The 13,730-nt window shown below is 27.8% G+C and overlaps 1 protein-coding gene across 1 annotated transcript; it reads right to left on the bottom strand.

Moving 5' to 3' along the window:
- Positions 1-799: 799 nt before the first annotated feature.
- On the bottom strand, positions 800-12,304 carry LOC112697151 (probable serine/threonine-protein kinase PBL7). The gene is made up of 5 exons (XM_025750203.3): positions 12,166-12,304; positions 11,544-11,722; positions 9,811-10,000; positions 1,550-1,938; positions 800-1,322 (listed from the first exon to the last, which is right to left on the bottom strand). The coding sequence occupies exons 1-5, from the start codon at positions 12,302-12,304 to the stop codon at positions 942-944; spliced, it is 1,278 nt and encodes a 425-aa protein (XP_025605988.2). The 3' UTR covers positions 800-941.
- Positions 12,305-13,730: the final 1,426 nt, after the last annotated feature.

A 13,730-nucleotide genomic window follows, 5' to 3' on the forward strand; every position in this document is an offset into this window, starting at 1 on the left:
TGAAGATATCTTCATATAAAGATATCGTTGTAAATTATTAGATATATAATTTAGTAGAATATATTCAATCATTTATATTATTTTCACATAAAAATATCATTAAAGTAACTGTTCAACTTAAAATTATAAGCTTAAAAAATAAGTTTTTTTTTATCGATTATGTTACGTGTATACTAAAATTAGTCACCAAAATTAGTTACTATTATAAAATATATGTTACAATATAAATATATATTAAAAATAAATTAAATCATATATATATATATATATTTATACATAAATATATTAGTGGCTAATTTTAGTAACTGATTTTAGTGTACGAATATTATTTTTTTATATATATTACAAACTTACATAGACACAGAGAAAGAAAAATCAACATGTGTGTGGTTTCTCTTCTTTCTGTTTTACTTTTGTTTTTTTTTCTTGCAATAAATATACTTCGTATTCTATATACAATTTGACTATGTATGTGAGTGTTTTTCTAAAAAATAATTATATTCTATCTTAAATACTCAAAACTTATGTCAACACTTTAGATGTTGAGTTTAAGAATGGATTCTCTCAATTTTTTTTCAATTGAAATGTAAAGTATGATCTTTAATTTTTTAATATTTTTTCATGTTTTTTTTAGTCTCACATATAAAATGAATAGTAAAAAATTATATTTTATCTTTTCTAATGAAAAACAAAATTTGAGAGAATCTAATTCTACTGAGTTTAGATTACTTAAAGATCTAAATTGCCCTATTTAATAGTTTAATTTTTCAATTTTGTTTGGTTTTTTTCTCATGTGCATTATATACTAGCCACTTTAATCAACACCAAATAATTACCTCATTTTTATTTTTACCTTCTTTCAACTGCACTTGAAATATGTTGAATCTTCTTTGACGTCTTGGTGCAGGCAGTTACAAGAGTACAAAAGATCAATTGTACTACTACCTATTTATTTCCTCAAGGCTACTTTGGTCATTTTGTTTTCTATCTCTCCATGTTTTACCCCATAGTTTGGCTTCTGCAACAGCTTCCTCTCTTTGAACATCTTTAGTCAAAACTGTCATTATTGCTTTTGGAGAGTCATTGGTATATTTGTCTTTCTCATCAAAATCGATAGGTACTCTCTGAACGTATTGCTTGGAAGACAAGAAATCGAGAGCGATCACTATGTCCGCCGCGTCCGGCCGTTGACGTGGCTCTTCTCTGAGACACATGGATGCCAATTCAATTGCCATTGTTAGTCCGGATCCAGAATAATGATCTTCTAGTTTTGGATCTGCCAATTTTGAATAATTCTTTCTATCTTTAAACTTTGGTCGTGCCTACAAAACAAGCCTAAGTTACCCTCTTTTTTTTTTCTTTTTGGCAATTAAATGAGGGTGGAAATTAACATATTATTTTCGTATAAAATAGATAATTTAACATGTTCAACTAAATTATTATTTAATAATTTTCAAACTATATATTTCATACGAACGTATCTATATAATTATAGAATATCCACCTTAAATAAGATTTAAAATTTTGATAATTGTAGATAAGAATTTACCCAATCAACAAGATGCTTGTCATGGCCACGATTCTCATCATAAGCTCTGCGTCCAGTTATAAGCTCTAACAACAAAACCCCAAAACTATATATGTCAGATCTCCTGGTTAATTTCCCACTTGTGGCATATTCAGGGGCACAATAACCATGTGTTCCCATCACCCTCGTGTCAACATATGATTGGTCTCCGGTTGGCCCAAATTTTGCAAGCCCAAAATCAGAAAGTTTTGGAACAAACCCCTTGTCTAAAAGTATGTTTGATGATTTTAGATCCCTGTATATAACCGATGGTTTTGCTTCATTGTGTAGATAATTTATTCCTTTTGCTGCCCCTGTTGCTATCTTCATTCTTGTATTCCAATCAAGAGCTTCTTTATCATGTGGCAGATCTACAAATAAACACAATCAAATCATGGTTTTTTCTTTTAAATTGCCTATTTTTTATTACTATCCCATTTTTGAGTATTTTTATCACAATACAATATGTACGTATTAAATCAATTATTAAATCAGACACAAGTATAAGTAATAAAATATATATTAAATGACTTAATAAATACATAATAATTAATTTAGTGACTATTTTTATGTGTCTGCATAAGATCAAGTTGCATTTGAGTGAGTGTGGATGCATGCATTTAGAATAGAAAAGGTGTAATAAAAATTCCATCAAAGTTATAAAATTATTAAAATATGATTCCAAATATATGATATATTGAATTGATAACTTCTCTTCTTAGCCTAATATTTCTAGAACCTCTAAAAAATGAGTTGGACTATACTTTTATCCGAACTAAATTGTGAATGTTTGCTTTTTCAACTATTAAAGTAACAGTAGAGATCTACGAACCCACACATTTGGATCCATGTCACTTTCCTTTCTTTATCTCCGTTTTTTCTTTTGCATATTTATTTTTTCTAAAGTGAATATACAAAGTAGTGGGGACTCACTTTTGTGAGTTCATGGATCCTTATTCTTAAATTATTCATTCACATTGTAAAGTATATATAGTCTTAACATTAATTCATACTTAGAATGTCTTTCTATATGTTTAATTTATTAATTTTCTAGGATGTGTGTGTGTGTGTGAGACAGAGAGAGAGAGAGATGTACCAATGTAGGAGAGATCTTAAGTCTTAACCCATAGTTTTTCCTTTGATTTTTTTTTTAAATACCGGACTTTTGAAAAATTCTATGTTTAAAGTTATAGATGATGATTGCTATGATGATATTATAAGATAATAGTATATTAAATAAAAAAAATGTTCAAAGATTAGTAAAATTTATTATTTTTAGTTATTAATATAATTTTTTTAATTTAATAATTTAGCATCATATTTTATAATAGTTTATATTTTTAAATACTAATAGTTAACCAATAGTCAAAATTAATAAATTTTACTATTCCTCTAACATTCTTCTATTAAATATACTAATGTGTTTATTAATTTACTTTTTAAAAATCAAATAAGAATATCTTTTTAATAAAATATATTTTTAATATATTATATACGAAAAAGATTTTTTTAAATTGTATATCAATTCCCTCATGTATTCTAACATTTTTAGCATAACAAGAACTTAATTATAAAATTTAAAATGATGTAAAAATTTAATTAAAAATTTTTAAAATATAAAAATTAATTATAAATTTAATAAAATTATTAGAATTGATAGAATAATTTAACCTATTTTATATGAAAATTTATGGCAGGGCGACAAATATTGTTGACAATATGTGTAGGAAGCATTCATCTCATATTTGTAATAAAAAATTTTTTCAATAAGTATAAGTTATTATAAAAATAATAATTGATATAATTTCTTATAAAATTTTAAAATAACCATAATAAAAATAAAAATATAATAAAAAGTAAATTTAAATATTTATTGATATATAACATTATATTAAAACTAAAATTTTAAACCACATAAATTAACTCTGAAAAGTCAAAAGTACAAATATAAGAACTTCTTGTTTTACCAATTACAAAAATATCAACTTATGATTTTGGAAAGTGTAAGCTTTTCTTCAATCAATTTTATGATTTTTATCAAACCCATAATGACAAACATGCATCTTCAACTGGTATCTAGAATATTAAAATTAAGAATAAAATATACTTTATTTTTTAATATTTGTAAAATATTTAAAATTACTATAAAAAAAATGGTCTATGATCATGGTAAAAAATTATAATCATCCCTAGTAAAAAGAGTAACCATAAATTCTTTTAAATCATAATTATATAATTATATAAAATTTTATTTTATTTTTTATTTTCATAATAAATATTTTTTTCTTTAGTTTTATTTTGTATTTAATTCATTATTATTTTTAAATATCTTTTTTTATTTTGTATTCAAAACTGTAACCATAGATATCTTTAAGTCACTCTTTAAAATTGTGATCATAGAATCCTATATATTAGGTCATCCTTTTGTAAAACTGTGATCATAGACCCCTTTTAGATTACTCTTCAAAATTATGACCATAGACTTTTTAGGTCACATTCTAAAACTGTTACTTTAGATCCTTTTAAATCATTTTTTCAAAAATTGTAACTATAGACCTTTTTAGGTCACTCTTCAAAACTGTGATCATAGATCCTTTAGATCACCCATAAAAATCGTTACCATAGACCTTTTTAGCTTACTCTTCAAAACTGTGACCATAGACCATTTTAGGTCACTTTCCAAAATTGTTACCAAAGACACCTTTTAGGTCATTCTTTTGAATTTTAAGTCATTCTACAAAATCATGACCACAGATATGTTTAGTTCACTGTCCAAAACTATGACCATAGACCTTTTTAGATCACTCTTCAAAATCATGACCATAGATTCTTTTAGGTCACTCTCTAAAATCGTGACCATATACCCCTTTTAGGTCACTTTTCAAAACTGTGACCATAGATCTCTTTAGGTCACCTCCTAAAACTATGACCATAGATCCCTTTTAGGTCACCTTTTTGTAAAACCGTGATTATAGACCTTTTTAGATCACTCTACAAAACCGTGACTATAGATACTTTTAGGTCACTCTAAAAAACCGTAACCATAGACTCCTTCTAGGTCATCTTTTTAGGTCACTCTGAAAAACCGTGACTACAGACCCTTTTAAGTCACCCTCCAAAACCGTGACCATAAACTTTTTTAGGTCACTATTTTTTGAAAAAGCGTGACCATAGGCTTTTTTAGGTCACTATTTTTTGAAAAATCGTTACTTTAGACCTTTTTAGGTCACTCTTTAAAACTGTGATCATGGACCCTTAAAGTCACTCCTGAAAACCATGATTATAAACTCTTTTAAATCATTCTTTTCTAAAAAATCGTGACTATAGACCCCTTTTAGGTCATTATTTAAAATTGTAACTATAAATATTTTTAGACCACTTCTAAAACCGTTGACTATAAACTCTTTTAGGTCATCGTTTTTTTTAATTGTGACTATAAATATTTTTTAGTCATGATTTTAAAAAAAATTGTGAACAAAAAATTTTTTTAGGTCACAATAAAAAATCATGGCGAAAGAAATCGTAACCATAAACTAAAAATATTATAGTAAAACATCTCTGACACTTAATTTTAAAATATTATATATATATATATATATTATATTTATGTATATTTGTAGTGTTATATATTAATTTATGCTTTTTTTATTAAATAATCATATCAGAATAATCAAATTTATTATAATAGAATAATTAAACTCTTCGTATTTGAGAAATCAAGTAAATTTATTATAATATAATAAAACTTTTTAGGAGATGATAACTAAATTTTTCATACTCGATCGACCATAAATTGATAATTATTTTTAATGTATACAAAGTATAATTATATTTAATTTAATTTTACTTTTCAACTTTTTAAAATATTTTTTTTAAATTGTTTGACATCAACAAGTAGATAATTTTTTTTTCAAAATTACCCGTATACAACTATACATTACTACATCATCGTTAGTGATAAAAATTTTCGACGGAGTGGATACTCATAAGAATTTACCCGCATATAGAAACAATTTTGTACTCGCAAAAATGGAAGGCAGGACCCGTATAATAAACAGGTTGGAGGTGGAAATAGAGGTTTCCATTCTGTGGGGACCCGTATATATGAGCTATAGAAACTTTGGTCGTTAGTTTTGTTTCAGCAAAATTGAAATTAAAACCTTCTTCTCTCACCAGTCACCATTGCCATCTGCCATTTCCTACTCCTCACTGCCAAGCTCCTCCCTTTTCACTGCTCCTCCCTCTCACCCTCGAGGTCACCAGCTCACCGCAACAGCGTCGTCGCTCACCCAAGTCCCATCCTTTGGAAAGCATCGTTTTGCGCTCAGTGCGCCTGGCCGAGTCGAGGAGAACATCATTGTCGCCGCTTGACCCAGCTGTGGTAAAAGTGTCTCCATCTTCGTCGCGTCAGTGGAGCTTCGCCGTTTTCACATCAGAGCCTCTTCCTTCTAGTAAGTTAATTTCTGTGATTTTTATTTACCTTGAAGTATTTCTGTGTATCTTTGATTGTTGTGAATCTGTGATTTTTGTGAATCTGTTGTTTCATTATTTCGGCAATTTTTATACTGTAATGTTGAAAACCTCATATGTGTGATACTATTAAAAATTCTTGCTTGTGATTATTGGTAGTTTATGTTTTGCAATTTTATTGAGATCATATTGTTGTAGAGTTGACAAAATGTATTCTTCCGATACTTTGAATAATACTGTTGAAAAAAGTACACCGTCGAAAGAACTTATAGCTACGAATGATCAAGATACTCAGCAGCCTCTTCCATCTTAACCACAAGAACCCCCAACTGATACAACAACTACTAATGAAGGAACAAACAATACTACAAGTATTGTTCGACAAAGAAAGTTAACATCCAAAGTGTAAAATCACTTAAACATAAATGAAAATTAAGGGAAAATTTTCTTTTTTTATTTTTTGGCTTTTTTTCGATATATTTTAGTTTTTTTTTAAATCTACAGATATCTGCGGAGACTCAATCCTCGGTGGATACAGGGTTCCCACGGGGATGGGACGGGAACGGGATGGGGAAGGGGACGAATTTTGGGTTGCAGTGGCTTTAAAGTCTGGGTTGTTAACCATACAAAAAAAACTTGAATTAATTTTATAAGATTCCTTGAATTTAATGTTACATTTTGTGGGAGCAGACATTTATCATCAGTAGAATGCAGAAGTTGTCTAAGGAAGGATTACAACGTACAGACAAGAGAATTGGTCTTATGAATGAAGTCTTGGCAGCTATGGACACTATAAAGTATGTTCTTTTGAACTTTATAATAAATTTTTTTAAAAAATTAACTTAAATATCAAGTTCTAACCATTCTATTGTTGGCTTTTTTGACATAGCTTAGATGTTATACATGGGAGAGTAGTTTTCGGTCTATTTTGATTAATTTCTTTTGCATGCAAACAAGAATAACATGATGATGTGTAGTGTAGTGCAGTGCCTTTGATTTTGACTGTTGGATTCTTCATGATTATGAATTTCTTTTCTTTTCTTTTTTGTTGAATTTCTTGCTACTTCTTTGGTGATCTTCTTCTATGAATTCGTTGTAGAATTTTGCATCATGGGTTAGTTTGACTTATAGTTCTATGACCTCATGTATGGACAAAAAATTTTCTATTTTTCTACTGATTTGTGTTGCTCTTTTGTAATCTACAGAACTGATGAGGTAATTAACACTCAATTGATGGTTTCTCGGTAAATTTTCCAAAAATGGGTCAAGCATTTTTCTCCATATTTCAGCTTAAAACAAAGAGGTTGTTATGGCTTATTGGCATTACATTCACAGTGTGTAGATTAAATTATTAGTTTTGTTATAGAATTGTAATTTTTTTTTAATTATAATTATAGCATGTAAATAGTTATGTAAATTAATAAAAATTATTTTTTTATACTTTCTTATTTTCTCGCTTCAAAAGCGTGGATGTATGTCTCTTATTGGCAAGCTTTTGAAGCGTAGTCCAAACCAACTCTAATGGTACGTTTTTAAAAGCGTGGTTGTATCTCCACTTTTTAGCACGCTTTAAAAGCGTGGTAAAAAGATATCGCTACATTTTTTGTATTTTTGGCACGCTTTAAAAGCGTGACAAAATCTAATTTTTTTTGTTACTAGGTTAAAAAGAATTTGCGATTACATTTGCGATAGTAGTTCAACTAATTAAATAATAGTAGTTCAACTAATTAAATACATACTATTTCCTAGCAAATTAGCGAGTACTTCATAATTCTATTTTCTCATATAGAATAGCTTTAGTTTAGCGACAAAATTTCTACAAATTTGATTAAGGATTTTCAAAGATTAACTATAGATTTGCTACAAAATGTGATAGATTTGCGATCATATTAGCGGACAATTTGTGACAAATTAGGTTCAGAATATTCCTTGCTAATTAGCATCAACTAAGCATTCCATTTTGTCTACGAAGTTAGCTTGGAATTAGCGATGGTTCTGCTATAGTAGAGTTTGTTGCTAATTAGCGACTACCTTTTAGTCTATTTCTTGTATGGAATTAGCTTTTACTTTAGTGACGGATTTGCAACTATCTATTCGGTAGCTAAAAAACTTTCCAATGAATTAGCGTCTATTGTGTTTGCCTCACTGATCTGGGACTTGTAATTAGCGAGGAAAGCATTAGTTGCTAGACGGTAACTAATCCGTCACAAATTATATTTTGCATCAGATTAGCGATTATTTTACGACTCTTTTTGTGGTAGCTAATCAGCGATATTCTTGTCTTCGCCGCTGAGGACTCGCTGCCATTCCTAATCATCATCATTATCATCACCATCTCATCCTTCTCATTCTCCCCAACAATCACCCTCCCCTCCCCGATCGCCACGATCCACCGTTAGCCCTAACACCAACGTCCGCCGTCTCTCCTCCCACTTAGGGATCGCAAAATCCCCTAAGGAACGGGTACCCACGAAAATTTATCTGTTGAGGGATGGATATAGGAGGGTTTTTTGTACCCACAGGGATGGAAAAAGGAGACCCGCTTATTCTATGAGGCATGGGCGGAGATAGAGGGCCCCACTCCATGAAGATCCGTTTAAATCTCGTATATGTGAAAAGATAATAATATCCCCTGTTATATATATATATATATATATATATATATATATATATATATATATATATATATATATATCATAGTTGAGAATTTGAGAACCCTAACCTAGTCGTCACTCTGAAGCTCATTCTCTCCTCAATCCTCACTGCTCAGCAAAACTCCCTATCCTCTCATAGTCTTATCACTATCATTCACCCCTACCATCCGCCATCTCCTACTCCCTCACCGCCAATGCCAAGCTCCTACCCTCTCCTTAAGCGCCTAAGTCTCATCAGTCATTCCATGGAGAACATCGTCGTCGTTCTTGGCCAACCGGGGAGAACATCGTCGTCACTGCTTGACCTTAACCGAGGCAGCAGCGTCGTGCCGGAGCCTCTTCGCCGATCTTCACATCTTCGTCTCTTCACCGTTAGCTGCTCTTTCTTTCGATAAGTTGCTGATCTATCATATTATCTCTGTAATTTTAATTTACTTTAAAGAATTTGTTAATTATTATAGCATTATTCTAACTTATGTGATTTACGTTCATTATAATTTATATTTTTGATTCTGATTATTCTTGTAGTTTTGATTCTTTTCATTATAATTTATATTTCTATGATTTATGTGATTGTCTGTAATTTGATTTTTCTCTCTTTTTTTTTTTAATTTTGTGATTCCTGTTATTTGATTTCTGTTATTTCTGTAATTTTTTGTGAATCGTTCTGATTTTAACTTTTAATTTTTTTCTTTTTGATGTAGAATTTAAACAATTCAAAATCTACCATCACAAGATAAAAAAAAGGTTTGAGAATTATGTTTTTTACAATGTGATGTATTATATTTTTTAGTTTTTGAATATGTTTAGTTGTTTTATAAATATGTTTGGTAAAAATGTTTGTTGTTTATTATTGTCAAGTATTTGAAGATAAAATTATGTTTGTAATGACCATTAAAAATTATCTTTATTTCTTTATTTTTTATTTTTTTTATTTTTATTATTTTTTATCTTTATATTTTTTATAATGTCCATGCATACTCCATGCATTCCAATTTACTAGTTACTACTTAAACATTACCATTCCATTTGAAAGAGGGCTGAAAATCAGTTTAAGAAAAGAAAGAAACTAATTGTTGCATTGTAGATGATAAAAAAGCCAAGGTTATAATATATTACCATGGAGACGAGATTCTAAGGATCCCATAGGCATGTAATCGTAGACAAGAAGACGTTGATCACCTTCAGCACAGTAACCAATCAAATTAACAAGGTTTGGATGACGTAAAAGAGACAACATCAGAACCTCCACTAAGAATTCTTTCTCCCCTTGGGCACCACTTGTATCAAGTCGTTTTACAGCTACAACCTGCTCATACCAACAATATTTCATCATTACATCCACTGTTCATTCCATGCTAAGATGTTCATTTTTTATCAAAATTTTTATTAGGTCTCACTCCCGCTGGCAGTTGTCGATCACTATTTATGGTTTTGAATTAAAAATTCGTTTGATTCAAACATTAATTTTACTTGCGATGCGGTTTGGATTGAATGGTTTTTTTTTTAAAAAATCTGATCTGATCTGAAGGATTTGTGGTTTTGTAAATTAAAAAAAATTAAATACATATAACAAATCTCAACATCAAATTTTAAATAATCAACAATGACATAACAAATCTCAACGATTTCTCAAAAAACCAACGATAACATAACAATACAAATAAAATTATAGGTTAGTTAAAATAAATAAATAACATTTTGAACATAAAATATTTATTAAATAATAATAATACATGAATAATATAAAAATGTATAACAAATTGAACATGTTATAAGTATAATTATAAATATAATAATAAAATAATAGTATAGCACATTGTGCGGTTTGGATTAAATTGGATCGGTTATGAAAAGTAGATTCGAAATTCGATCCGATCCAACGATTTATAAAAAATAGAATCCAATCAAATCCGAATTAGTACAGTTTTAATCGATTTTCGATTTGAATTGGATTGGATAAACGGTTTAATTTAGATCGATTTGAATTTGAACACTCCTACTTCTATGCTTTTATATTTTTCTTTCTATTCTTCTTCGGTACACTATATAATGAAAATAGGAAAAACATTGGTGTATATATAACTTTTTTAATAATATTATATGACCAATAAATTTTGTCATTTTAAATTAATATTTAGTTAATAATAATTAGCATTTACATTTACAAAAATTTATACATAAAAAATACATAATTTACATCTATATTTACTAAAATTTACACATATAAATCAATACATTTTACACATATATATATTTATCTAAAATTTAAAAAATTTATTTATTAAAATTAAATTGGTATTTATACCGGTCAAAATTACTATAAATTAGTAGTATCCAAAAATCTATGTAATTTTTTAAAAATATTTATTATTATTATTATTATTATTATTATTATTATTATTATTATTATTATTATTATTATTATATATATATATATATATATATATATATATATATGTATATATGCCCAAGACTTAATCTCCTAGTAAAGTTATAAGTAATTTATTATCCCAACTAATTTTACTTTTATTTTTATATAAATTTAATAAATAAAAAAAATATATCAATAGACATACTAGTATCTAATTATCTATTGATATGCTAGTGTTATAATAATTCAACTGTACAGATGCCGAAATATATATTATACAAAATTTGATATAATATGAGGATCTGTGTGTATATAACTTTTTTTAATATAGTATCTGATCAATAATTAGTTAATTACTCACAAGTGCCCAATAAGTATTACTATTAAGTACAACTTCCATCCATTTGAAAAGTAGCCAGGCTTGGGAGTTTGTGAAGAAAGAAAATGAGATTAAAAACTTTGATAAATCAAATTGTACCTGATTTAGTTTACCTAGCTTTCCTTTGTAAACAGTTCCAAATCCACCTTGCCCAATAAATGTTTCATCCCTAAAATTTTTTGTTGCTGTTGCAAGCTCTCGGAAGGTAAATATATGAGCCTTGTTATTAGAATGGTCAATCTCCTTTGTTGCAAAAGTTGCCTCAGGTGTTAATAGTCCTGTGTGTTTTCACAAGTTTATATCTCATCAGATTCTTCATTTTGATTACAAGTTTAATTGAAATTTTTATTTAATATGCAGATTTAGTTACAACATTTTTAAATTCTATGTACTTAAACTAAACTCTGTTCTAAGTTCTAACCATAAGTAGTTAGAATAATTAAACCAAGTTAGAGCAAACAAAAACATCATCCAAATAGGCAACTCTTACAAAATATATATGGAAAAATTGAATGAAAAAAATACAAAAAAGTAATAAGAATCCTAAACTTTAAAACGGCAATTATCATAATGAGTAGTGATGTAGCTCATTCCGCAGCCATTTTAAAAAGAATAATAAAGAATGGAAAAATAGTAACCTTGCAAAATTATAATGAAAACAAGGTTTTAAACATTAAAAAAAAAAAACTCAAAGAGCATGAATGAATTTTGACGTTGTGACCTGAAGGTTTTTCAGCAGAAACATTGTGTGGAGAATGGAGTTTCTTCTCGATAACTTTGCTATGTTCCTCTTGTTGAAACTTGAGCTTCTCTCCTCTATTGGCCTTCTTTCTAAACCCAAAACATGGGCAATGACCCATCAGCTCCTATTATAATTCACACCCAAAAACTAAGTCATTTTCTCTATCATTATGCAAAAATCTAAAGAATTTTCTTCGGTATTTTCCTATCCGACGGGTCAATATGACCAATTTAATCTAATGCAAGCACAAATATAAGATTACTCTCATTGATAGAGATAATTCAACCATTTGAAACAACAAAAGGAAACAAATGGTTCCAATTCCCAAAAAATATGTCTATTTTCAAAAGGAAATTAATGATACAAAATAAATAAATTCATACAGAGGATCTCAACAGAATCTCCTCATTTTGGTAATGGTGATGCCCCCACCAGCCTCACACGTTAAGAATTTGATGATGATGATGATCATGAATGGCGCCCCCAACCCCGAGTATCGATTCATGTTTCCCTTCGGTACTATAAACCTTTTATGTTATTCAGGTTTGTTGGTGCTTTGGATCATATGGTAGCAATTCGGAAAATGGAGAAAAGTTTATAAATAAAACAAAAATAACAACCAACAGTAATAACAATAATAATATTTTTATTATTAGTTTTCAATCATATTAAGTATCGACAACCAAAATCAACTATTAAAATAAAATATATATTAAAATATAAATATATTTTAAAATTAAATTAAATTATATATATTTTTATATACAAATATATAATAATTAATTATTAATTTTAATGTATAAATAATATTTTAATTATTTTTTATCTTTCACGGTATTTCAATTCAATTGACTAGGAATTAACTTACCTTAAATCGAGCTTCAATTGAAGTTTTGCTGTCACATAAAGTGGGATTTTATTATTATTATTATTATTATTATTATTATTATTATTATTATTATTATTATTTGCTTTTTTTCCGTTCTACTTTTTCTCCAAATATATCCTATTATTTCGTAGTCATACTTGAAATGGTTGTTTTATTTTTGGGTTAACCACCAAAAACGCCCCGAAATTATTCAAACGCTGACAGAAATGCACTCGAATTTTACCATCGACAAAAATACCTTTAAATAATTTAAAAACATAATAACAATACCCAACACTAAATATATATTTTCAAAAATATCTTAGAGATTGAATTTTGATGTGACTTTTTATAAGAATAACTAAAAAAATAAGATATTATTATTCTTAAATTTTGATAATTTTTTTCTAAGTATATATTTTTTTTGTGATTTTTTAAAAGTATTATTAGTTATTAACAAAAAAATTACAAAAAAATATATACACAATGAAAAATCACCAAATTTTAAAGATACTAATATCTCATTTTCTTAATCATTCTTGAAAAAAATTGTATCAAAATTCAATCTCTAATATATTTTTTGAGAAATATATATTTAATGTTAGATAATCTTGCAAAAAAACTAACATTAAATATGTATTTCTCAAAATATACATTAGACATTGAATTTTGATGT

This window comes from Arachis hypogaea, chromosome 6 (genome assembly GCF_003086295.3).
Source record: "Arachis hypogaea cultivar Tifrunner chromosome 6, arahy.Tifrunner.gnm2.J5K5, whole genome shotgun sequence".
Lineage (NCBI taxonomy): Eukaryota > Viridiplantae > Streptophyta > Magnoliopsida > Fabales > Fabaceae > Arachis > Arachis hypogaea.

Coding starts and splice junctions, on each gene's coding strand:
- LOC112697151 (XM_025750203.3), bottom strand. CDS start 12,304: ATGGGTCATTGCCCATGTTTTGGGTTTAGAAAGAAGGCCAATAGAGGA. Junction 10,001..11,543: donor AGCTAGGTAAACTAAATCAG/GTACAATTTGAT, acceptor TGGTATGAGCAG/GTTGTAGCTGTAAAACGACT. Junction 1,939..9,810: donor CTTAGAATCTCGTCTCCATG/GTAATATATTAT, acceptor GTTTATTTGTAG/ATCTGCCACATGATAAAGAA.